General features: G+C 43.8%; 1 protein-coding gene across 1 annotated transcript in view; it reads right to left on the bottom strand.

The window, feature by feature from the left end:
• The window catches only part of LOC120046971 (protocadherin Fat 4-like), a 103,165-nt gene extending 76,500 nt beyond the window's left edge, over positions 1-26,665 (bottom strand). Inside the window, exon 1 of the mRNA XM_038992522.1 lies at positions 21,608-26,665. Coding sequence (XP_038848450.1) covers positions 21,608-26,665 — 5,058 coding nt within the window. The remainder of the gene's footprint in view (positions 1-21,607) is intronic.
• Between the last annotated feature and the right edge of the window lie 347 nt (positions 26,666-27,012).

Here is a 27,012-nt window from a genome sequence, read left to right as displayed (position 1 = left end):
TCACAACCTGACATAATGGTAGGCAACATTTTAGGCTTTATGTTATTATTTTCTTTAAATTAAGGTTTTAGGTCCATTTCTAAGCATTACTGAACTAAGAGCTGTTTGGGACTTAGGGGCTCTTATAGGTGAACCAAACAAATGATCTGGCTCACAGAAAAGACTCAGGATGCCCATCACTAGTAGCCAGTTGATGTGATAACCGTCTTGTGGTTTGACAGAAATACTTTCCCCAAAACCTTCTCAATCAAATGTTAACTGTAAAGTAGGCTCACCTGGCAGAAGTATATCATGAGTAAGTATATCATTTGTATCTATTATTTGTTATTGGCAAACTTTGCCATGAAATGAGCAGCAGCAGTACAGTACCATCAGTAGATACAGTACCATCAGTGTACCACCGGCACATTAGATGGCACACAAGATGCGCAATTAAAGGGGAATTACACTCAAAAATCTAAACATGTTAGTTTTCTTCCACACCTAAAAATGTGTCTTTTGATGTAATTTATGTATTGATATCAACTCAGAACATCCCATTTTGTTGTTTCTCTATGAACAATTGTCATTTTGAGAGAGAAAACCCAAAAAAATCTAAACCAAAGAAAATCATGTACCTATTTGAAAGTTAGAAAGGAAAGAGTAGCTGGCAACATGTTTCCTATTTTAAAAAGCAGTTCTCGTGCTCGAAAAGGTTGGAGACCCCTGGTTTAATGAAAATGCTTAGCTAACGTAGACAGAGACATGGGGGAAAAGACTGGTCAGAGAGATACTCCCCAGAGACTGAACCAAGGGATCACCATGAACGTAATGTTAGAAGGGCACTTCACATGGCTGTTGTACGTCAAGTTCACCAGGGGTTTGAGCTCAATGCCGTAGACTTACACAAGTACCCTGTGCATGCATTACGCCTGCGACTGATCCTCTCGCACATTCAGTCAACATTTTTACAAATCTAATTACTATCTTGAAAGAACGTTACCCACAACTCCAGGAAATATCCCTGGGGCCTAAGAGCATATCGCTCATGGTGAATCCAAGTGTTGAAAAAGGGGGGGTTTAAGATATGAACCCTCACACCCGATTTCAATATCTTATTCCACAACCCCCCTTCATACATAACACTCCACAATCTATGACTAAGGTGACTGAAAGGAAACAGAGCATATATCTATTATCATAGTGAATGGACATTCTCTATTGTGCTTGGGTTATCTGTTATGGAGAGAAAAGGAGTGAGAGGAACATGCATAAAGTCTTCTCACAGCTCATTAACCCAAATGCCATTCGTCTCCCGGGGGGCGAGAGGAGAGGAGCAGAGGGCTCTGTCCTTTAATTACTAATATAGTTATTAAGGGGTGCCAATGGGGGACCACCGGGGCAGGATCATCCCTGCATTATCACAGTTGCCTTTCAAGGCCATGGAAATCCTCTAAAGCGATGGCTCAGTGTCAGTAGGGGTTTTTATCATCTTTTCACCAGCGGGCCCCCGGGTGGATCCCACCCATACCCCATAGGACCCCTCTCCCTGCTGTCTTACAAGCACACCATACACACACACACAAACACACATCATTCACACACACATCCTACACACGCACACACACATCATACACACACACACAAACATACGTCATACAAACACATACACATACATCCATGTTTCGCATGCACTTGCATCATACAAACATACGCATCACACACATACAGTACCAGTCAAAAGTTCGGACACACCTACTCATTCAAGGGTTTTTCTTCATTTTTTAAAAACTATTTTCTACATTGTAAAATAATAGTGACTACATCAAAACTATGAAAACGTCCGATCTGGTTTGCGCTTAGTGGGACTATCATTTGTTTTCAACAGGAAAATGACCCAGCACACCTCCAGGCTGTGTACGGGCTATTTGACTAAGAAGGAGAGTGATGAAGTGCTGCATCAGATGACCTGGCCTCCAGAATCCCCCTACCTCAACCCAATTCAGATGGTTTGGGATGATTTGGACCCGCGGAGTGAAGGAAAAGCAGCCAACAAGAATATGTGTGAAGTCCTTCAAGACTGTTGGAAAAGCATTACAGGTGAAGCTGGCTGAGAGAATGCCAAGAGTGTGCAAAGCTGTCAAGGAAAAGGGTGGCTACTTTGAAGAATCTCAAATATAAAATATATTTTGATTTGTTTAACACTTTTGGTTACTACATGATTTCATGTGTTATTTCATAGTTTTGACGTCTTCACTATTATTCTACAACTTTTGACTGGTACTGTATACTATCATAAAGTACACAATGGCCGCCACAGAGGGAGGGTCCAAGAATGTGGTTGTGTAAGTACCTATAGTATCTGTATGATCAGGAGACTGAAGGAAGAGCACTGTCCCTCTATCTTTGTGGTGAAAGTGTGTCTGCGACGGGTTGGGGATGTTTAGTCCAGAGGATAATCGCCATATGCGTTCTCGGAAAACGGCTGGACCATCAAAGGACAGTGTAAACAAAACTTTAATTTGTCTTTGGTCGAAATAATGATGCAATTTCGTTTAAGAGCGATCATCCATCTCCATCCTTTAGAGATGAGTGTATCAAAAGTACTGTTTATTCTGAAATATACACAGAATTGAAATGGAAACGCTGGCAATTAATACATACATTTCCCCCTCTGTGTAAACCTTCTCCCAATTCCCAAGAGCTAAGTGCACCGTCACATACATCAAAAAGACTACGCCATTTAGATCTTGGGCTTCTCTTCTTCGCCATGTCTCAGTTTGAAACATTTCCCAGGATGGATGCATCATTTCTGAATGAGGTAATGAGCATTAGGGTTAGACTGCCGCACGGCAACCACAACCTCCTTCTCCCTTTTCCCCCTCCGGCTGATGATTTAAACACACAGGGATGAAGCTGAGCATTTTTTCCTTAGCCAAACAAGGGGAAATGCCTGGGAATGACCTGTTGGACCCGAGAGATCTTGGCGAGCCCATGCCAGGGCACAGGGGCCGTGATGCAGAACGTTCACTTTAACAGACAAAAAAGAGAGAGGCTAGGGAGGTGCCTCCAGGGAAAATGTGCTTATTAATTCCACTCAGCTCAATTTTGTCTGGTTTTCAATGCTTATTGAATGACAGAAGCGGCCCATGATGACAGTGTTAAGACATCTTCGTCTTCGCTACACAATAAGCTTAAAGTATTGTAAACATGATGTTGTAGAAGCAGTAAAGAAAATTGACACTATAGCTACAAATTGGCAGGGAGGAGTTTTTCTGACCCAGTCCTGACGACAATGATTTAAAAAGAAAGGAGCCCTTAACACAGTTTTTCCAAATGAAATGCAACATACCGTTACATCTGATTGCAAGCGTCGCATAGCAGGGTCGAGTTAACCATCAAAATGGTTCAATGACTTTTAATGCTTTGCCAGGAATGACAGCAGCACTCAATAATTGTCGAAAAGGAAAGCGGAAATCCTGCAAAACATAACACACAGTTGAGCCGTTGTCTATGGGCAGTAAAAAAAAATCTTGAAAAAACAATTTGAATTTCAACTGCAATTGCACAGATGTGTTGCACTTCCATGACTCAATTCCCTCTCTCTGGCCTTATTGTCCGTTTGACTCATGATGATGATGATAATGAATAGTGGAAAAGAATGGCCAAGTTTCCCTTTGAAGGCTACCAAAAAAATACCTGCTAACACATCATCTGGGCCGTCCCAGGCTATGCCACTAGTGCAGGCAGCGCCTGAGCACAGAGCTGGCCTCTGTACTTACTCAAGCAGCTCCGGCTCGTCTGACTCCCATCAGACACTGGGAAAGGAGAGAAAAAAAACAGGCTAGACACACAGACTCACGGCCTGGCTGGCAAACCTGTCACCATTCAGGACGTCCAAATTGTCCACGGAGATAAAACAGCTACAAAAACAACCCAGCAGTGACTTCATATCCAGAGAGGATGGGGAGAAAGAAAGGTGATCTTCGATTAATGGAATATGATAAGGAGAGAGTAAGAATGTTTACCAAAACTGGCCTCAATGATAACTCAAAAGGGGTTTGAGGTTTAGCGTTAATGGTATTATCCAAAACAGAGTTTCTTTTTTCCAAGTAATGGACAGAGTGAGCAGAGCAAAGGTGGCAGGTAAGATGACTCCCTCGTGTCCTGGAAAGTTTCACTTCTTCCATGGAAGTTTGGGTCTGACCCATTTTTAGCGTTTCCCTCGGACCGCTTGATTCATTCTGCTTTTGTCCCCCCCCCCCCCCCCCCCCCTTCCTTGGAGGGTTTAACCTTAGGTCACCACCAACTTCTTAATCAGCCCAGCACATGACCAGCCCTCTCAATCCTTACATAGCAGAGGGAAGCACTCCCTGATACAGTATATTAGGATAAAGAGCTCACGACCAAATAGAGAGAACTATATCCCCATATGAAAGCCAGGACTGATACATCAATGGGGGGTGCAAAACACTTCTCCAGAAAATCCACACTTCAAAAGAACCCCTGTCTTAGACAGAGTGGGAGTGAGGGGTGGAAGTAGGGGGGTGGTGTGTGTGTGTGTGTGTGTGTGTGTGTGTGTGTGTGTGTGTGTGTGTGTGTGTGTGTGTGTGTGTGTGTGTGTGTGTGTGTGTGTGTGTGTGTGTGTGTGTGTGTGTGTGTGATTACGGGACCCAAGATGTTGAAATAGCATGTGGTGTGTTCTCTCCAAACATTATTGCTCTTTAAACATTTGACTTTTTCAATGGCCTCTAATTACTATCAGTTGGCTCGTAATAACTTTAACCAAATGAGTAAAAGGAAAGCAAGGGAATAGGGTCTGTGTTGATTAGTTGTCAGGGGGAAGAGCAGTTTCCTGGGTTGGCCAGAGCACTAAAAAAGGTCAAAGGGTGTACCGAGAGGTCGGAAGCCCAGTCAGGATGGGTCAGAGTTGAACCCACACTGTCGTGGTTTTTCCCCCCCACCCCAAGAATATCCCACCTCCAAAAAAAGGTAATCATGTGATTTCTCCTCATCCCTTATCATCTCTTATAATCTCATAATTCTTCCTGTTTGTTTACTGTCCCGCCAATCTTCTAATCCTTGTTTGACCAGAACACATATGCAGCATGTGAGATTAGAAGCCAAACACATCACAGGATAATGTCATTATTGAGTACAAAACTATTAAGTTACTGAGCAACTTCTTACAATTGTATCGAGTTTCTACACCATTATAAAGCTATTTTTCAATAACAGAGTCATTATGTTGTAGGCCAGTTTATTAGGTACACCACCCCGTTCATGAAAATGGTTTGATCCTACAGACTGTGAGTCACGTGGCTGTGGCTTGCTATATAAAGCAGGCAGGCAAGAATCGAGGCATTAAGTTACCGTTCGATTGAACGTTAGAGAATGGGCAAAACGAGTGACCTAAGCGACTTTGAGCGCTGTATGATCGCCGGTGCAAGGAGCGCCGGTTCCAGTATCTCAGAAACGGCCGGCCTCCTGTGCTTTTCACGCACGACAGTGTCTAGGGTTTACCGGATGGTGCGACAAACAAAAACATCCAGTCAGCGGCAGTCCTGTGGGTTAAAACAGCTTCTTGATGAGAGAGGTCGAAGGAGAATGGCAAAAATCGTGCAAGCTAACAAGACGGGCCACAAACAGACAAATAACAGTGGTTTGCAGAACAGCATCTCGGAATGCACAACTTGTCTGTTCAGAGGGGTTGGGTTAAATGCGGAAGACACACTTCAATTGAAGGCATTCAGTTGTACAACTGACTAGATATCCCCCTTTCCTTTCCTTTCCCTTGTCATGGATGGGCTATTGCAGCAGACGATCACACCAGGTTCCACTCTTATCAGCTAAAAACATCACCTGGTCCGATGAATCCCGGTTCCTGTTGCATCATGCTGATGGCAGAGTCAGGATTTGGCGGCAGCAGCATGAGTCCATTGTCCCATCCTGCCTGGGGTCAACGGTACAGGCTGGTGGCAGTGGTGTAATGTTGTGGGGAATGTTTTCCTTGCACAAATTAGGTCCCTAGATCCCAATTGAGCAACGTTTGAATGCCACACCTTGTAAAATCCCGTTCTCTAAGAATTCAGGCTGTTCTGGAGGCAAAGGAGGGTCCGACCCAGAACTAATAAACCGGCAACTGAGTGTATATAATAGATTATATCTAACTCTTATCTTTTTATCAGAAAAAGATACTTCATAATTCATTGGTGTTTTGAAAACATCAAAACATCAACTAGATAATATTGCATCCCTCAGAAGTCCTGGCCCACATCCCATAGCCACCCAACGTTTCCATCCAGGGAAAACAGAGCTAACACTTAACTTCAAAGACTGGCCTGATAAGCCTGAACTGATAACCCTCACCCAGACTACTGAACTACAGCCACGGTGAGTGGGGGGCCAACTGTTTCTCTGTAACAGTAAGTCACTGGAAACTACTGCCGATATTTGAGGGAAAGGAGTACAGCTACACATACTGCATGTCCAGCCTGAGAACCATACAGGTTCATTAAAGAAGTCCCCTATAAATGAGGACGGCAAACAACCTCTGCACTCGGTGTCAGGGAGAGAGACTGCAACACCTTTGCAGACACTTGACAGAGTGAAAAAGGGGGGAGAAGGTTAGGGGAGTGGAAGAGAGGAGGAGGAGAGTAGCACTTCAGCCGAATGGGAGACACAAGCCCCGGCAGCAGTCAGAAGCGGGGACACAGGGTCTACTGTTCCCATTGAGTGCTTTGTCTCTGGGCCTCTCTTGTTTTTCCTCAGCAAACCATGGTACAATGAAGGCGGCATGCTCCACTCCCCTCTCCGAGGCTGTCAATACTGGACCTATCAGGATCTGAATGGCCAAACCAGCCTTCCCATGAAAATCAAGTCAATGACCTGCGTCCCCGCTCCCCTTGTGAAGTGGGCGACGGAGGGGTTTTCTCACGTGTTTGGGGGCAGTTCGCCCAGCCCTGCGGCCCAATATAAAATGCATTAATTCCTTCTCTGTGAGCTCACCGTAAATTATTTGATTGTGGCTGATTCGACATAGTTTTCCTGGCTTCCCCAGAAGAGGAAAACAAAATGCAGGGAATGTTAAGACAATTTTCAACCACACATTAACTTCAGCCTTATGACCCAATCAAGTGGAAGAGACAGCTTTTGTCTACCTATGCCCATCCAAGGAAAGTGCAACAGTTAAAGAAAAAAGGAAAATAAATGTAAAGATTTTGCCAAGCTTTTCACGCTTTAAGGGCTGGTTCAGTCAATTGCTGTCAGATCAAGAAGACAGAAAGAAAAACAGCCTTATATAATAAACACTATCTCTCGCAGCCAAGTCGGGAGAGTCCCAATACACAGAATTACACAGTTACTTTTAAAGGATTTGCATTTAAAAGATGGCCTAGAGGCCTGAATGCAGGTCATTTCACTGTGACCATAGAAACATTAGAAAAGATGGAAAATTCAGTCCACTAAACTTTAAACAGCTTTAATAAAGTGTAACTAATCAGAAGTGAAAGACACAGGGTTTTAGTGTTTGGGCAAACTTACAGAAAAACTCTGAAAACGCTTAATGACCTGCTAAGAGCATTACTTTGAAAAGCCATGTCGACGGCAGAGTTTAATAAAAAAAAATAAAAAAAATGTATTTCCTGATAATGGCAAGAATTTGACTTAAATGTAAAATTCTATTTCCAGTCTGGAGTTAAGGAAATGATCCATTCCCACTGCTTTAAGAACAATACTAAATGACTTCTTCATTCAATACAAAATTACAACTTTAGAGAGGCTTAGAGCTAATTCTACAACAATGTTTTATTTCCGGTTGATATTATCACATATTGCAAATAAAACACGTCATTGAATTTGGTGAAAAACAAGCAGGAATACCGATTTCTATAACTGGAAAAAAATGAATGACATATCAATACCTAATCCTGCTACTAATTTACAGATTGTCGATAACTGATTCTAAAACATTCTGGCATTTTTTGCCCAAAGAAATCTCTGGATCCTAAGCAGAAAATGGCTACCATTACAGCGTTTAATGGGATAAAACTCAAAGCATAATCCCTGGCTAACAATAGTGATGTTTGAAAGGACTCCTGGGAGTCCCGTTTGGTGTCTGCCAGGACGGCCGGCGTTTTACAACCACCGGCGGGGCTATGTAATCTCCTCTCAATGGCCTACGAGCCACAGACCCGGAGAGGAGACCTCCAGATGAGGCTCTATCCTTCCATCTCTCCATCCATCCATCCGACCAGCAAATCCCCAGCGACGGAGAGCCAGCCTCATTTCCATCCAACTCTGATGGAGGTCTAGTAATCGCAAAGAATGAAACCAGACTGCGGAATAGACTATTATGAAGATATGGAGAGAGAGGGCGGGGGTTGAGGGGGAGGATGAATCCAAGTTGGTGCGAAGGATCAACAAGAGCTTCTGATCTTCACTGCTTGTGCTAATTATACCACCCTAAATGAATCATCCTGGGAGTATTTTTATTAGCGCTGATTTAGGTAAGAAATGAATTAAAGTGGTACTCGAATTGATGTATGCAGAGTGGAAAAACAACAACAACAACGACGGGATAATGATCCGAGAGGCTAATTTATGTCATAATGATATGAATGGGACATCAGATGACTGGCACGCTTAATGAGCAGGGAAAATAGGGCTTTTTGAAGACTAGAGGATCTTAAATGGGGTGGAAGGGTGCTATCCACTGCTTGTTCTTTACATAATTTGTGCATAATTTATACTTAGTCAAGCATTGTAGTAGCCTACATCACAACAGAGTTGCGTACGGAATGCTTTCCATGTCATAATTCCTTTCAATGTTATATTCAGTAGCGTAAGTGAATGGGGGGGGGGGGGGGGGACATCAAGACAACAGCATAGTCAAAACCATATGTCCAAGATTAACACTAATAAACATTTCCTTCTTAATTTTGCAAATCTTAGAGGCAAACAAGTTTATACAAATGCAGATTTTAAGAAGCACCACAGTCACCATGGCCCTAATGCCAAACAGTACAGTGTCTGCAAAGCTGCTATGAAACCTAATGCAGTGGTCAGACAGGGCATTTGACTGTCAGAGGAAAGAAATGGCCTTCTCTGATTGACTCCATATGACCAATAATGTCAAGACATCAAGCAAGGGCAACCACTTTTTGGCTTACTTACTAGTATCTTGACAGTAGGGTGGTATATGATCTTGGTGAATGGAGATTAGGTTTCAAAGACTAATCTGAATCTGTTTACTATTATGGCCAGGCCTCATACTCAGCCAATGAAGACAGACAATGAATATGAATGATATATGGAGTAGTGTGATCTCTGCACCAAGGAAGGTCTGGGGCTAACTTTTGGATAACTTGGCTTTCACCACGTCTGTGCTATTTGACCTAGCACTAACACACATTTTCCTATTATTAAAGGAGCATTATGTCACTTTTTGGGCGACCCAACCAAATTCACATAGAAATGTGAGTTATATATCTATCATGCTTTTTGAAAGGAAGTCTAAGAAGTGTTAGATCTGTTCTGTGCATGTTATTTCTATGCTTCCCGTTCTTAAGTTTAATTTTTGCGTCTTTTAGTTTTGGCTTTGTTCACCAGCTTCAAACAGCTGAAAATAAAATATCTTTGGTTACGGAAAATATATTTCACAGCGGTTTTAATTGTACAATGATTCTCTACACGCTACTTGCTTGTTTTGTCACAAACTGAAATTAGGCGAACTATTAGAGTTTTTGCAACCAGGAAATGGCGGAGCGATTTCTACATATTGCACCTTTAATCTACAGAATGTAGAAATAATTGTAATACTTTAAGTTGTCGGATTTTCAGAATATAACTGTTATAGGTGTGAAGACTTAAACTCAGCAAAAATAGAAACGTCCTCTCACCGTCAACTGCGTTTATTTTCAGCAAACTTAACATGTGTAAATATTTGTATGAACATAACAAGATTCAACAACTTAGACATAAACTGAACAAGTTCCACAGACATGTGACTAACAGAAATGAAATAATGTGTCCCTAAACAAAGGGGGGTCAAAATCAAATGTAACAGTCAGTATCTGGTGTGGTCACCAGCTGCATTAAGTATTGCAGTGCATCTCCTCCTCATAGACTACACCAAATTTGCCAGTTCTTGCTGTGAGATGTTACCCCACTCTTCCACCAAGGTACCTGCAAGTTCCCGGACATTTCTGGGGGGAATGGCCCTAGCCGTCACCATCCGATCCAACAGGTCCCAGACGTGCTCAATGGGATTGAGATCCGGGCTCTTTGCTGGCCATGGCGGAACACTGACATTCCTGTCTTGCAGGAAATCACGCACAGAACAAGCAGTATGGCTGGTGGCATTGTCATGCTGGAGGGTCATGTCAGGATGAGCCTGCAGGAAGGGTACCACATGAGGGAGGAGGATGTCTTCCCTGTAACGCACAGCGTTGAGATTGCCTGCAATGACAACAAGCTCAGTCCGATGATGCTGTGACACACTGCCCCAGACCATGATGGACCCTCCACATCCAAATCGATCCCGTTCCAGAGTACATGCCTCGGTGTAACGCTCATTCCTTTGACGATAAACGTGAATCCGACCCCTGGTGAGACAAAACCGTGACTCGTCATTGAAGAGCACTTTTTGCCAGTCCTGTCTGGTCCAGCGACGGTGGGTTTGTGCCCATAGACGACGTTGTTGCCGGTGATGTCTGGTGAGGACCTGCTTTACAACAGGCCTACAAGCTCTCAGTCCAGCCTCTCTCAGCCTATTGCGGATAGTCTGAGCACTGATGGAGGGATTGTGCGTTCCTGGTGTAACTCGGCAGTTGTTGTTGCCATCCTGTACCTGTCCCGCAGGTGTGATGTTCGGACGTGGTCTGCCACTGCGAGGACGATCAGCTGTCCGTCCTGTCTCCCTGTAGCGCTGTCTTAGGCGTCTCACAGTATGGACATTGTAATTTATTGCCCTGGCCCCATCTGCAGTCCTCATGCCTCCTTGCAGCATGCCTAAGGCACGTTCACGCAGATGTGCAGGGACCCTGGGCATCTTTCTTTTGGTGTTTTTCAGAGACAGTAGAAAGGCCTCTTTAGTGTCCTAAGTTTTCATAACTGTGACCTTAATTGCCTATCGTCTGTAAATTGTTAGTGTCTTAACGACCGTTCCACAGGTGCAAGTTCATTAATTGTTTTTTGTCCATTGAACAAGCATGGGAAACAGTGTTTAAACCCTTTACAATGAAGATCTGTGAAGTTATTTGGATTTTTACGAATTATCTTTGAAAGACAGGGTCCTGAAAAAGGGACGTTTATTTTTTTGCTGAGTTTATGAAGGTGTATTGCCTGTGACTTTACAAAATCATCATCATTAAAATGAATAATGTTGAGCCCAGCACCTGGGCCTGAGTTGAAACATAATGTGATGTGCGCATGACAACATTACTTGCTCTATGGGCAACCAATCAGAAACAAAAGGAGCACACAGAGCTGTTTTATGGGCCGGCCTGCAGTGAGGCATGATGGGAAGTAATAACCACATCATTATTAACAGCGTGTCAGCCTTGTCACACGTCAGACGCATAAAGACACCATGGGGAGATCAGGCTCTGGTCTGCCAGTCTCCAGCACTGTAGGGCCCTGTCACACACACACAGCTGGCACAGTGGTTCAGCTGCCAAGGGACATTGCTTCCGCTAATGCTGCAGGCTCTGCCAAGGCAAGCCAAATGTCACTACATTCACTGGCAACCTGACCCTTTGCAGTGTGAATGTTCATCACCTTCCCTCACGGAATTTAACTCGTTATCATGCCAAGAGTGAGGCGACAAAGGCCTTTATCTCATTTATGTGTTGCTAGAATCATATGAATTACATTTTTTTATGTAATCCATTTCATGCCAATACTCAGAATGGAGACTAGACTGCAATGGGAGTATGTGTCTGTTTATAAGGTAGGGGAACAGGTACGGACAAGGACATCCCATCATTTAGAAAGGAGTTCTGGCTGATTTCATCAATCACCTGGCTCCAATGGAGGGGCAGCAACAGAATGATAACACAGACTGAATGCACCGGGACTTGTATCCCCCACTTGTAAGTTTCTGCTGTGTGTTCTACCACAGAGCAAGTCCAGAAAGTTCGGACCAACAGCACAGACCACTAGATAGATATATATAAGTAGTATGTGGTGACTTTCAATGTATGATTACAGTGCATGATGTCCAGGGAAACTACTCCCAATGTATGATTACAGTGCATGATGTCCATGGAAACTAATTCCATTAAGAGCAAACTTCATTAGGAAGTTCCTATCAACAGGGGAGATATCAGAACACAATACTTCAGCCAGCATATTTCGCCTGTTGGACATTGCATGCTCCTTTGGCCCAAAAATAAGGCATTTCTTGAGTTAACAGCCTCTGTTAAGTGTGATAAACATACCTGCATTCGCCCGCTTTCGCACATACACACACGCACACACACACACACACACACACACACACACACACACACACACACACACACACACACACACACACACACACACACACACACACACACACACACACACACACACACACACAATAGGAATAGATACAGTACAGCTGGTCTAACTAGGCCACTCCAGCAATAGGAAAAGTTGAGGAGGGGAAAAAAATAGCACAATGTCAACGTGTGTAATCGAAAGCAGAGGAACTGTTTCTGTGTCCCAACATACGGAGCACAAACAGTAAAAGGTTTCCCTTTGCTCCTTGTGATATCGTCTGGTTTAATAAAAGCATAACTTTTGCCTGACAACAAAGCTCAGAGAGAGCTGCTTAGGTACCCAATCAGGAATGAGAGCCTGAGTCACGTTGGCTGGCCCCAACATTGCTGCCCCGAAAAAAGTGCTTCACCCAGATGTTTTCAATTAGGCAGCCTTACCAGAGGGGGGAGAAAAAGGTTGCACTCACCAAAATGGCCGAGAGGAGAGCGCTGTTTCTCACTCAAACTGGAGATGTCAGTTGTTAGAATTGTGTAAACAAAAGTGTTGTTTTGTTATTAAGGCAAGGTATATTTGTTGCCGTGCGAATTCAATCCATTTGTTTTGAGACTTAAATAGTCTTAACTCCATTTTTCAATGTAAATCGTGTGGCCATCCTCTAAAATCTTCTTTAGAAACTCTTGGAGACTACAAACTTGTTTTGGGAGAATAGCTTTTGAAAAATATCTCATGAGCCAAAGTTGTCTGCTTGATTCAGCTCACTTTTAATATAGCAGAATATGGTCTATCTTTAGTGAGCATTACTTCTGTCATATGAAAAGGCCAACATATTTTCAAGAGTAGTTCCTCTTTTATCAATTGCCAAACATGCCATAACTATTCAGTTACACGCTGGTGTGCATGTATAATGAAAGCTAATAAAAAGTGAATTTAGAGAGATGCTTCAAAGCACACATGCACCCCCCCCCCCCCCACACACACACTACTCCATACATAATTTTTAAATAAACACCTGCCAACACTATAAAAACAGGTAAAGCTTAAATCACCCTTCACCGTCAAAACCTTCTGACACAGCCAGGATACAGTAGACTGCCCTGCACCTTTTTCCCCTCTTGATGGAAAACTCCTAAAATAAGAGGGAAGACAACAATAACATGAACTTTCTTCTCTGGAACCAGTCTCTCTCTCCTTGTCTCCAGGCCTGACGCTGCTGAAGCTCACTCTGGCCCTCTCCCGCAGCTCAAACCTCAATCCCCCCCTCCTCATCTCCACCTCCCTCCTTTCTCTCCATCTCTCTCTCCGCTCCTAAATTATCTGTCTGCCTGCGGGAGATAGCCTTCCTGGGACAGGAAGGCTATCAAATGCAGGCTGAAAGAGAAGAGGACGGGGTTTAGACTTTGAAAAAAACTCACATCCTCTATCCCCCCTCTCGTTTGATGTCACAGGGGTGACGTCACGTGACTTAATGGCACCTGAAAGGTGCTGATGATATAGGGTCTGGGAATCGAGATCTCTAAAAGTACAGGAGCGTTTTTCTTTCAATATGAAATGGAGATGCAATGTAATTTTTTCCAGAGAAAACAATGGAGGCCTAGGAGGAGGTGTGTGTGTGTGTGTGTGTTGCAGTGTCAGTCACGTGTAGAACAAATCATTCCGTAGCTGGGATCAATTATTACTGCATTGAAAATGATCCAAAATCCACCCCTCCCACCCCCTCACACACACACACACACCTCTCCCCAATCTCCCCAACACACACCTCTCCCCAATCTGCCCAACACACACCTCTCCCCAATCTCCCCAACACACCTCTCCCCAATCTCCCCAACACACACCTCTCCCCAATCTCCCTTGCACACTCTCTTTCTCAGACTACTAACTTTTTACTAGTCCAAGTAGTGGAATCTTTTTTTGCTGGAATTGGACAAGATTTACAGTAACAGCTCCTTTACAGACCAGTCAAGTTTAGTGGACTTGAGCAGCATAGCTATTACAATAACCACATTGTAGATGATTACATTACTATCCTGTTACTACACAATAATAACGTGAGTGTAACGTTAATAACAGAAAGTAAACAACACCCGAAGACACAGTTTATCAGCTTGAACCCGTTTCTATATCGGCTGGATGCTAACAACAGGTTAGACCTACACCAGTTAGCCAATCAAGACATTCCTATTCAAAGTTACCCAGTAAGCCTATGGCCCTGTTGTTGTTTGATCATTTGTTCCATAGACCAAAACAGCAGGACATTCCCAGTGGACCTGATACTCGACCAGCCTCTGTGCTCGGACCATGTGTGCTGAAAAGACGAGGAATGACCTGCAAATGAGGCGAAACAACCAAATTCACAGAAGTCAAAATAAAGTCCATGCGAGCTCTTTGGAGCGTGCACATCTCTCGCCACATTCATTTATTATTCTAACTGGAAACCTGTGCTCTCTTTGGAAGACGACCGAGTCGAATGGAGGAGCAGAATGAGGCAGCAGACAGAGAAGACCGTTTAAAGACCGTTTTGAAACATATGGTCAGTCTGTGGTCTGAGGTTGACCCTTTGTTGACATTAGTCGACCTAATGTAGTGCTTATAGCATTTATGTTCAATGACATTTATATTCTATGAATAAAACTACTGAATTGATGTGTGCTAAATATACGTTTGATCTGCTATTTTGTCGGCACATTTTATGGTGTATATACAGTACGGGGGGGAGAGAGACTTAGCAACACATGGCCTGGATAAGGACCTACAGCCTTGTTTTCAACATGAACCCTGAGTGTATCATCGTTGCTAAACAAACGCTCATTGTGAGCGACGATTGCCGCTAGCTTTGAAACCAGGAGAGATAGAGAGAAAGTTTAACAAGTAAACAGAGACGGCTTAGTGTGGCTTCTGTGTTGTGGGGACATGCCCCACAATGCTATCACTGGAACAGCATTGATATTGTAACAGTTACAGTAATTCTTCCAGGGGGAATGCTTTAAAGTGGTAGCATGACAACTGGAGTGTTGATTTCATTGGCATGGAAGATAATATGTATGAACTTGAACACGCTACTTGACCTTTAGCCCTGTAATCCACCTATTAAATAAAACACTGGAAACAAAATAATAGGGCAGCTGTGTGTGTGTGTGTGTGTGTGTGTGTGTGTGTGTGTGTGTGTGTGTGTGTGTGTGTGTGTGTGTGTGTGTTTGTGTGTGTGTGTGTGTGTGTGTGTGTGTGTGTGTGTGTGTGTGTGTGTGTGTGTGTGTGTGTGTGTGTGTGTTTTTCTCCCTGCATGCCTGTGAGGAGGGGTTTATAGTTTGTGTCTCGTAAAAGACAGGCACTTAGAGAGTGTCTCCTGTTTGTCTCAACTTTGACCTCAGAGACGACCACCTACATGGGAGGACCAGCATACGCATCAACTCCATGAAGGCTGTGAGAACCCTGGCGATGACCGTTACAAAACACATATCCAGCCAATTTACCCGGTGAATTTACTGTCTCGCTTGCCTCAGAAACCCTTCCTCCCCCATAATAACAACCATATCATATGGTACCAGGGCAGCGCAGCCCTGGCTCTACCTTGTTGACCTGCCTGTAGAGGTTTTACGTTTCATAGTGCTTTTCTATCTACACTACATTAAGCACTCCACCCGCTACTAATGCCCTAATCACATTTCCTCACGGTTCAAGTCTGAGGAGTTTATCGGACCTGGGTTCAAACAGTAGTTGTTTTCTTTAAAATACTTTGAGCATTTGATTGAGCTGAATCAAGCACAGCTACAGTATTTCAAATTAAATAAAGACTATTAGAACCCAGGTCTGGTTTAAGTGTGCTGCACTGACACCAAGCATGTTAAGACATTCAAGGTTGATTCGCAGTCTATTTCATGTCCAGTAATCATGCTTCTAACTGCGGGGTTACATTAATAAACAGTCTGTTTTTCCAACTGTTTCGAAGTATACAAGACGATAGAGGGTTATTGTCCGGACAAAATGTTCCTTGCAGAGGAGAGGGGGATTCAAGAAAAAGAAAGTGTGAGGAAGAGAAAGATGGGAGAGAGATAATGAAGAAAGGGGGTCAACTCCACTGTCCTGAGTAAAATAAACACAAATAAGAGCTGTCTATCTAGCCATCTGCATTCCCCTGTTGCGATGTCCAGAACACCAGGCCACCGGAACACCAGGCCACCGAAACACCAGGCCACCGGAACACCAGGCCACCCGAAAACCAGGCCACCGGAACACCAGGCCACCCGAACACCAGGCCACCTGAACACCAAGCCACCCGAACACCAGGCCACCAGGCAGAATGCTGATGCCCCCCTCCTCAGTTTGTGAGATGATCCGAAACGTATCCCAAGTATTTTTTTTCTCCACTCAAACTCCCACTTCCCTATTCCTCCGTCAGGGAGGAGGGGGTCCCATACACAACCCTAAATCTGTCAGTGAATGACGCTGGCACAGACAAAAAATAACAAAGCCCACTGAACCAGTGCCAGAGCGGAGCAACACTATATCTGTGAAGGCAAAACAAAGGAAGGACTGTTGCGGTCGGCAGTGTTTATTTCCAGAAGGAACAATGATTTCGGCGGGGCAAGAAGTGATGTAGCACTTCAGGCTCTCTCCTAAAAGATCCTTTATTCATTTTCACAATGAGCAAAAGAAAACAATTAAGGCTGGAGCTGGAGGGAGTGGGCTTGAGAGTGTGAGAGTGGAGAGAGAGCGAGAAGGGCAGAGAGTGAAAATAACAGAGAGAGAGAGAGAGAGAGAGAGAGAGAGAGAGAGAGAGAGAGAGAGAGAGAGAGAGAGAGAGAGAGAGAGAGACGGCCAGACACCCTGACCAATATTGACTCTAAGGTCAAGCAATAAACCAGGTTGTTACAACATGTTCTGAAACAGGTTGTTACAACATGTTCTAAAGCAGGTCGTTACAACATGTTCTAAAGCAGGTTGTTACAACATGTTCTAAAGCAGGTCGTTACAACATGTTCTAAAGCAGGTTGTTACAACATGTTCTAAAGCAGGTCGTTACAACATGTTCTAAAGCAGGTCGTTACAACATGTTCTAAAGCAGGTCGTTACAACATGTTCTAAAGCAGGTCGTTACAACATGTTCTAAAGCAGGTCGTTACAACATGTTCTAAAGCAGGTCGTTACAACATGTTCTAAAGCAGGTCGTTACAACATGTTCTAAAGCAGGTCGTTACAACATGTTCTAAAGCAGGTCGTTACAATATGTTCTAAAGCAGGTCGTTACAACATGTTCTAAAGCAGGTCGTTACAACATGTTCTAAAGCAGGTCGTTACAACATGTTCTAAAGCAGGTCGTTACAATATGTTCTAAAGCAGGTCGTTACAACATGTTCTAAAGCAGATTGTTACAATATGTTCTAAAGCAGATTGTTACAACACGTTCTGAAACAGGTTATTACAACATGTACTAAAGCAGGTCGTTACAACATGTTCTAAAGCCGGTTGTTACAACATGTTCTAAAGCAGGTCGTTATAACATGTTCTAAAGCAGGTTGTTACAACATGTTCTAAAGCAGGTTATTACAACATGTTCTAAAGCAGGTTGTTACAACATGTTCTAAAGCAGATTGTTACAACATGTTCTAAAGCAGGTTGTTACAATATGTTCTAAAGCAGGTTATTACAACATGTTCTAAAGCAGGTCGTTACAACATGTTCTAAAGCAGGTCGTTACAACATGTTCTAAAGCAGGTTGTTACAACATGTTCTAAAGCAGATTGTTACAACATGTTCTAAAGCAGGTTGTTACAACATGTTCTAAAGCAGGTCGTTACAACATGTTCTAAAGCCGGTTGTTACAACATGTTCTAAAGCAGGTTGTTACAACATGTTCTAAAGCAGGTTGTTACAACATGTTCTAAAGCAGGTCGTTACAACATGTTCAAAAGCAGGTTGTTACAACATGTTCTAAAGCAGGTTGTTACAACATGTTCTAAAGCAGGTCGTTACAACATGTTCTGAAACAGGTTGTTACAACATGTTCTAAAACAGGTTATTACAACATGTTCTAAAGCAGGTTGTTACAACATGTTCTAAAGCAGGTTGTTACAACATGTTCTAAAGCAGGTCGTTACAACATGTTCTGAAACAGGTTGTTACAACATGTTCTAAAGCAGGTCGTTACAACATGTTCTAAAGCAGGTCGTTACAACATGTTCTAAAGCAGGTCGTTACAACATGTTCTAAAGCAGGTTATTACAATATGTTCTAAAGCAGGTTGTTACAACATGTTCTAAAGCAGGTCGTTACAACATGTTCTAAAGCAGGTTGTTACACGTTCTAAAGCAGGTTGTTACATGTTCTTAAGCAGGTTGTTACACATTCTAAAGCAGGTTGTTACATGTTCTTAAGCAGGTTGTTACACGTTCTAAAGCAGGTTGTTACATGTTCTTAAGAAGGTTGTTACAACATGTTCTAAAGCAGGTTGTTACATGTTCTTAAGCAGGTTGTTACAACATGTTCTAAAGCAGGTTGTTACAACATGTTCTAAAGCAGGTTGTTACATGTTCTTAAGCAGGTTGTTACATGTTCTTAAGCAGGTTGTTACATGTTCTAAAGCAGGTTGTTACATGTTCTAAAGCAGGTTGTTACACGTTCTAAAGCAGGTTGTTACATGTTCTTAAGCAGGTTGTTACACGTTCTAAAGCAGGTTGTTACATGTTCTTAAGCAGGTTGTTACACGTTCTAAAGCAGGTTGTTACATGTTCTTAAGCAGGTTGTTACACGTTCTAAAGCAGGTTGTTACATGTTCTAAAGCAGGTTGTTACATGTTCTTAAGCAGGTTGTTACATGTTCTTAAGCAGGTTGTTACACGTTCTAAAGCAGGTTGTTACATGTTCTTAAGCAGGTTGTTACACGTTCTAAAGCAGGTTGTTACATGTTCTTAAGCAGGTTGTTACACGTTCTAAAGCAGGTTGTTACATGTTCTTAAGCAGGTTGTTACACGTTCTAAAGCAGGTTGTTACAACATGTTCTAAAGCAGGTCGTTACAACATATTCTAAAGCAGATTGTTACATGTTCTTAAGCAGGTTGTTACAACATGTTCTGCTATCAAAGCAAACTCTGAATCCCAAAAGACGGAAAAAAACAAATCAACAAACAATGGCAATTATACTCACTTAATTTGATACCAAGAGGCATTTTCAAAACAAGTCAGCTGTTTCATAGCAAGCTCAGCGCTATGTCAGGTTGTTTATGATACCAATCATTGAGACGGCATACTCAACTGAATTCTTTCTTCTAGTCTATCCAAAACATTGTGCACAGTGCAAAGCACAAGAAAAGCAGCTGTCAAAGGTTTTTCAATAATCGATATGACTACTTATAAAAGGCGAATGGATTTTAAGCTGAGAAAGTGAAAACGTTTCCCTCTTTAGGGACCTTAAAAGTTATTTTTATGAAATGTATCAGTCTAAGCCCAAAACCTTAGCCTGTCATATGTCCCACTGCTGAGCAGTACAGTACCTGAGACTACTTTAAAGTAGGGCATATCTAAAAGGCCATTATCACCCACAGGAAAGGTAGTTTAAAACCATCAAAGAGCTATTACACTTCAGAACTAACAATAAAGAGAGTGCCTATACAGTTATGGGGTATGTTTAAGTCATCTCTTAGAGGACAGAAAAAGTATAAAACGTCACTGGACTTTGAGAACAGGGTTTGTACATGGAAAACCTAAGAAATATGTTAAGCATTATTTCTCTGATCGACTGCAGAGTTTTCAAACGAAGAGATTAGTATCTGTGGTGGTGCAGGCAAAACGGGAGAGCATTTGATATCCCCATTTGACCAAACTAACATTAAGTTAAATGACTTAACGCCATTTTGCCAAATCTGTGATTTTAATCATATTTGAGTTTGCCTCCAAATAACCGATTACTGTATTGGATTTCAATTTCAGTATTTGTAATGGTTGAAGTGGTATCCACAAAAACTGTCAAAGCATCTGATTACTGTCATACTGTTAGAGCGTTTCAGGATAGGCCCTTTGCAAGCAACTTCCAATAATAAAAAACACATTTTCTTGAAGGAAGCAGCAGTGAAATCTTTTCTGGTTGTGCTCAGAAAACTCCAATTTATAAATGCGTATCATCAAGCCTGTAATAACATGAAATTCTAGGTTCCAGTTGAAATTTCCAAAACACATATATAGCATATAGAATCACATGTTTTAAATCTGAGGAGTGGCTAGGGCTTAACCACCCAAAGCTGGGTTTACAGTTTCAGCACTCAAATTCAGAGGATTTAACTCCACCCCCAAGGGAAGAGGTGCATCACATAATGCAAACTGAATAGAGAGCTTAGGTTTCAGTCTTCGAGATTTCTTCCCCTTTTCCTCTCCCCAAAAATCTTTTCACAGTCTTAGGAGGTCATGCAATTTTAATGGTCACATATTGCCTGCAGAGCCCGGCCCAGTGGTGGAGGAGAGTACCACAGGAACACCCTTAAACCAAAACAGCCTCAGGCTTAAAACTCTGTGATATTATCCTGATATAGTCTACCTGCACTAACTCATCATGATATTTTCATTGTGTGTTCCATTACTACCTATAGAAACCTAGAACAATTCATAATGGATCTTTTTCATATGAAGCAACCCAGGATGATTAATGCCTGCAAATAGAAAAAGTGCTAAGTCTTGATTTGTGTAGTTCTTATTCACTGATAAGAATATCCAAGTTCATAACAGCATGAGCACAGCAGAAACACAGGATACGAGGCACTCATTTCCCCTTCCCAGAAAACACAGACCAATGCTAGAAGGATTGTTATGGCCAGTACTTTTTGGGAACTGGAACAATACAATTATCTTGCCAAAAACCAAGGCCTACTTACTCATGTCCATTTTATGTAACACAGAACTTTTAGCAATATATTTAAAAAAGGAATGTAATTAATGTGCAGACGAATGCACTAGGTATACCTGTTTTATGTGCGACTTGGATATTTTCCTTTCACTCCCAGGTTTTCCAGTCGAAACCTTGATCTCATTTCATTTAATCCCACTAAACGACTTCAACGGCTGTACGGGTTCCAGTTATGCTGTCTGGATGCCATCGACCACAATGTGAAGAAGCCATTGCCCTCCAAAAAGAGAAGAGGAATAAACGCACTACTAACCTCAGCTCTCTGTGTCCTGGGATGACTGGCGTCCGTCTCGATGGCGTACACATCCACCAGGTAGAGGTCAGAGCCCTGTTCCCGGTCCAGCTCGGCTGCGGTCTGGATCACTCCAGTATGGCGGCCTATGGTGAACAGGCGTCCCATGGCCTTGCTGCCGCTGCGGACTGACACAATGAAAAATTCCACCTTGGTGGCTGAGCCTCTGGGGCTGGAGGCATCCAGGGAGATGACGTTGGTGCCCGGTGGTTGGCCCTCCTTCAGGATGGTGATGTATTTGGGCTGGGAGAAGACGGGCCCATCGGCGCCCTGGAGGATTATGGCGAGCTCGGTCCTGGAGGTCTTCCTATCCGAGCCATGGTCGGTGGCCGACACGGTCAGGCTGTAGATGAGGCGAGACGGCACCAGCTGTGAGGCCAAGCGGATATCCCCACTGTAGCGGTCCATGATGAACGTGTCCGAGTCCCCCTTCACCAGCTCGTACTCCACCTCGCCGTTGGAGCCCTCGTCAGGATCGAACGCCACCACCGTCGTGAGGATGGAGCCAATGACTATGGTGGACTCTGCAACCAGAGCATTCTGGGAAACAAACGTGGGGACATTGTCATTCAGGTCCGTCACCCATATTGTGACATTTTTCAAGGCAAAGCGCCGGAATTCCACAGGAACTGCCTGGTCAGTGGCTTTAACTGTCAACTCAAAGAGATTGGAGAATTCTCTGTCAATCTCCTTGTTTGTGAATATGAGCCCACTGCTGGAGTCAATGCTGAAATGACCTCCCCTGGGTGTCTGTTGAACTATGGAGTATTCCAGCTGTCCGTTAATGTCCGCATCCGTGTCATGAGCAGTGATTGTCATTACTGATGCAGAGAGGGGCATATTTTCAGGAATGGATTTAAAAATGTCACCAGGGGTAAATATAGGAGGATTGTCATTGAAATCTCTGACATGAATGACCACAGGAATTGTTGAGGACCTTGGTGGTCTCCCATTGTCCTTTGCAGTGATATTCAGTTTGTAAAAAGACTGAGTTTCAAAATCCATCTTTTTTACTAGGAAGATGCTCCCTGTGTTGGGGCTAATGCTAAATGTCCCGTGGTTGTTTGTGGCTGTGATGCTGTATGTTATGTCTGTGTTATGACCCGAATCAGAGTCAGTGGCTGTCACTGAGGCCACCAGCTCTCCAATCCTCATATTCTCCAGAACATCCACAGATATGGCAGATTTGGGGAAGGAGGGGGAGTTATCATTCTCATCCTGGATGCTAATGCTGAGCATACAGGAGGAGGAGAGGGGCACAGTTCCAGAATCAACAGCAATAATTTTTAACGAGTAGGAGGATGTCGCCTCATAGTCCAGCTTTCCCACTAGTGTGACCTGTCCAGAGCTGCCGTCGATGGTAAACTGGCTCTCCTCGTTGCCCTCCTTTATGTGATAGTGGACCAGTCCGTTTTTGCTCTCATCCACATCGACGGCAGACACCCTCAACAGCTGCGTCATGTTCTGGGCCGACTCGGAGATGGAGGCCTGGTAAATGTCTTTGGTGAACTTGGGCGGGTTGTCATTGATGTCTTGGATGTAAACCTGCACTTTAGCCTGGTCTCTCAGAGGCTTGGGGAGCCCCTGGTCTGAGGAAACTACTGTAAAGCTGAACACCGCGGCGCCTCTCTGTCTCATTAGTGACTCACGGTCCAACTGCAGAGTACTGGTCAAGTCCCCCGTGATGGCGTTCAGCTCAAAGTTGGGCTGTTGAGTCTCAAACGCGTACCTGACCTCACTATTGGGGCCAAAGTCTTTATCCACTGCAAACACTCGTCCTACCAGCGACCCTCTCTTCTGCTCTTCCTCAAAGTGGAACACATAATTAGTACTGTTAAAGAGGGGGCGATTGTCATTCACGTCGTCCAGAATTACACTGACATTGACACTGGCACTTAGTGGCTCCACTGCCCTGTCTGTGGCCACCAGCACTAAGTTATATCTGTCCTGGACTTCTCTGTCTAGCTCAGCCTTAATATACAACTGCCCGTCTGGAAAGATCCCAAATACGTCGGCTGTGTTCCCGTCAACTATGTCATACATAACCTCCCCATTCAGGCCTGAGTCTTTGTCGGTGGCTTCCACCTTAAAAAAGCGACTGTTGACAGGTTCAGACTCTAAAATAATGACCTCGTATGAGAGCTGATCAAACATGGGAGAGTTGTCATTGACGTCGTACACGCTGACTGTTAACATTAGAGTGGAAGTGAGCAGGGGGACCCCCATATCAGAGGCCAGGACCTCCACCTGGTAGGAGCTGGTGGTGAGCTCTAGCGGCCCTGTCAGTGTGATAAGACCATGTTTCTCATGGATGTGGAACAGGCCTTTGGGGTTCTGCTTGAAGCTATAGACCACCATGCCATTGGTGCCCTCGTCAGGGTCGGCAGCTTTAGCTTGGAATATCAGATGCCCTGTGTGCCAGTTCTCCACTGCACTGACATGCTCGGTGGTGTGGATAAAATGGGGCGCGTTATCATTTAAATCCTTCACTGTGATGTTGACGAGGGCCTCGCCTGTTACCTCACCACCTCTGGCTATGACTTTGAGTTGATAGAAAGACTGCTCCTCTCTGTCTATCTGACTGGATGCTTTGATTTGACCTGTTGCACTACTGACAGTAAATAGCCCCCTCTGGTCCCCTGAGGTGATTAAATATGTGATATTTGTATTCAGATCAACAGTGGTGGCAGATACAGTACCAATAACTGTGCCAATGATCACATTTTCAAACATGACAAAACTGTAGGCGTTCTGACTAAAGGTAGGGGGGTTGTCCTGTGTGTCTATGACATTAATGGTGACGATGGCCTGGGTGTGTGAACGGAGCCCACTACCATCTGCTGCTGTCACCTGCAGCTGGTAGGCGGTCTTCTCCTCTCTATCCAGCGGCACCAGGGTGGTGATTTTGCCCGAGTTACTATTAATGTGAAATTTAGATGTGTCTCCAGCAGTTATGATATACTTCACTGTGCCATTTCTCCCCAGGTCAGGGTCCGTGGCTAATGCAGTGGTTATGAACGAGCCAGACGGTTCATTCTCTTTGACATTGGCAAAGTACTGGACTGGGTAGAAGACTGGCCTATTGTCATTGATATCACTCAGAGTTACGTTTACTTTACCAATGGAGTGGAGAGAGGGGCAGCCGGAGTCTGTAGCCTGGATGTAAAGTAAATAACTCCCCTGGTCCTCCCTGTCCAGTTGTGTGGCTGTGCTCAACCTGCCTGATACAAATTCCAGGCGGAACAACTCTTGTACACTAGACGGGGTCTCCGTGTCAAAAGAGAACCGGATAGTTCCATTGGCCCCAAGGTCATCATCTGAGGCTGACAGCACTAGGAGCTCACTACCAGCCGGAGAGTGCTCCACCAGGGACACATGATACGTGCTCTGTGTAAATGTGGGCACTTGGTCATTCACGTCAGTTATGTTGACTATCAATTTGGTGTAGGAGATTTTGGGTTGCAGCCCCTGGTCTTTGGCACTGATGTTGAGCACTATTTCAGATGCGACTTCCCGATCCAACAAAGCGGCGCTGGTAACCAGACCACTGTTTTCACTGATGGCAAACCAGCCCAAACCGTTTCCAGACACCAGGGAGTAGCGAAGGTTGGCATTTTGCCCGGAGTCGCCATCTGTTGCAGAGACCCCTTTAATGTAGCTGCCTTTTGGAATGTCTTCACTGATATCTACTCTGTACATGGCTTCCTGGAATATGGGTGGGTGGTCATTGATATCATTCACAAAAATAACGAGGCTGGCAAAAGAGGACCTGGCCATGGGTTTGCCATTGTCTGATACCGACACAGTCAGGTTGTAGGAGGAAATGCGCTCCCTGTCTAGAACACTAGCCACTTTGATCAAGCTTAGGTTGGGAACTGGGGAAGTGTGCACTTCAAAGTGTCTCTGCTCATTACCCCCCAATATTGAGACAGATATATTACCATTAGCTGTGGGAGAGTCGGAATCAGAGACTGTCAATAAGGCTACCACTGTACCAATCTGAGCATTTTCATCAACAGAGGCAAACTTAGATGTGGTGGGGAAATATCTAAACTTCACAACTGGGTCATTATCATTGACATCCAGTAGTTTGATAGTGGCCTCTGACCTACCTGACAGAGAAGGTACACCGTTGTCCATAGCATGAATAGTCATAGAGTATTCTTTCTTACTCTCATAATCCAAACGTTCTTTTATAATGATGGTACCTGCTTTAGGATCGATTTGAAAAGGTGTTCCCTCATCTAAAAAGTACCTGATGTCTGCATTAGCTCCCTCGTCTTGGTCTGATGCTGTTATTTGCAGAACACTAGAACCCACTGCTGCATCTTCAAAAACATTAGTTTGATATTGGTCATGATCAAACATAGGGGGGTTGTCATTGATATCTTGTATAGTTACATTTACTTGCAGGTACCCAAACTTTTTAGGGTCTCCTTTGTCCTCCACTTCAATCAAGAGTTGGTAGAAGGGAGTTATTTCCCTGTCCAAGCCTCCAGTTGAAACGAGGTGCAAGAATGCCCCCTCTCCACTAGGATTGACTGTAATATCCAAACGGAATTTCCTTTGCTCGTTGCCATTCACTATTCTGTAGGTGGTGTGATCCACTCCATTACTCCCAATGTCAGAATCTGTAGCGGTGTCCAGAATCACTTGTCTGCCACTACTGGCGTCTTCTTTAAACGAAACTACAATTGATGCGTCGGGAAACACTGGCGAATTATCATTTATATCCAGTACAACAATCCTAACTTCGGTAGGATAGGTAGGTTGGCTGGAGAGGACCACCACATTGATGACATTACTTTGCAAAATCTCCCTGTCAATCACAGAGGAGGTGTAAATGACTCCAGTGGTGCCATTAATTGCAAAAAGTTTGTGGATTTCACTGAAGCGATAGGTGAAGCTGGGTCTCGTCTCTATCGTCCCCACATAGGTACCAATCGGTTGCTCCTCCAATACCTGAAACTCTTGACGGACTTGGCTGGATGAAGAATATTGCGACAGAGTCCATAGCATCAATAAAATCAAATGGAACCGGCCTAAGTCCCTACCTGTGAGCGCCATGGTCAAAATCCAAGTCCACCTTTATTAGAAAAAGTCCATGCCGAAGATGCATCAACTTTATTCGAGTTTGGCCAACACTAAAGCATTGTATTCCAAAAGTGCGCGACTCACTGTGGTAATTCCAGAAATTATACGGATATTTCCACTGTTTGAGTACCCTGAAGTATTTTCTCCAGTATCTAGATGTAGTAATTGAATCCTTGGGATGCAATGAATCCGTAGTGCTCAGACGTCCCTTACTTGTCAATGAAGTTTCGCCACTAATCCCCTGTAGCAAAACGCATCGTATGTGAGCGGCA

Source organism: Salvelinus namaycush, chromosome 5 (assembly GCF_016432855.1).
Source record: "Salvelinus namaycush isolate Seneca chromosome 5, SaNama_1.0, whole genome shotgun sequence".
NCBI classification, from domain to species: domain Eukaryota; kingdom Metazoa; phylum Chordata; class Actinopteri; order Salmoniformes; family Salmonidae; genus Salvelinus; species Salvelinus namaycush.
The sequence above is the reverse complement of the archived record's forward strand: the minus strand, read 5'-3'. Positions and strand labels throughout refer to the sequence as shown.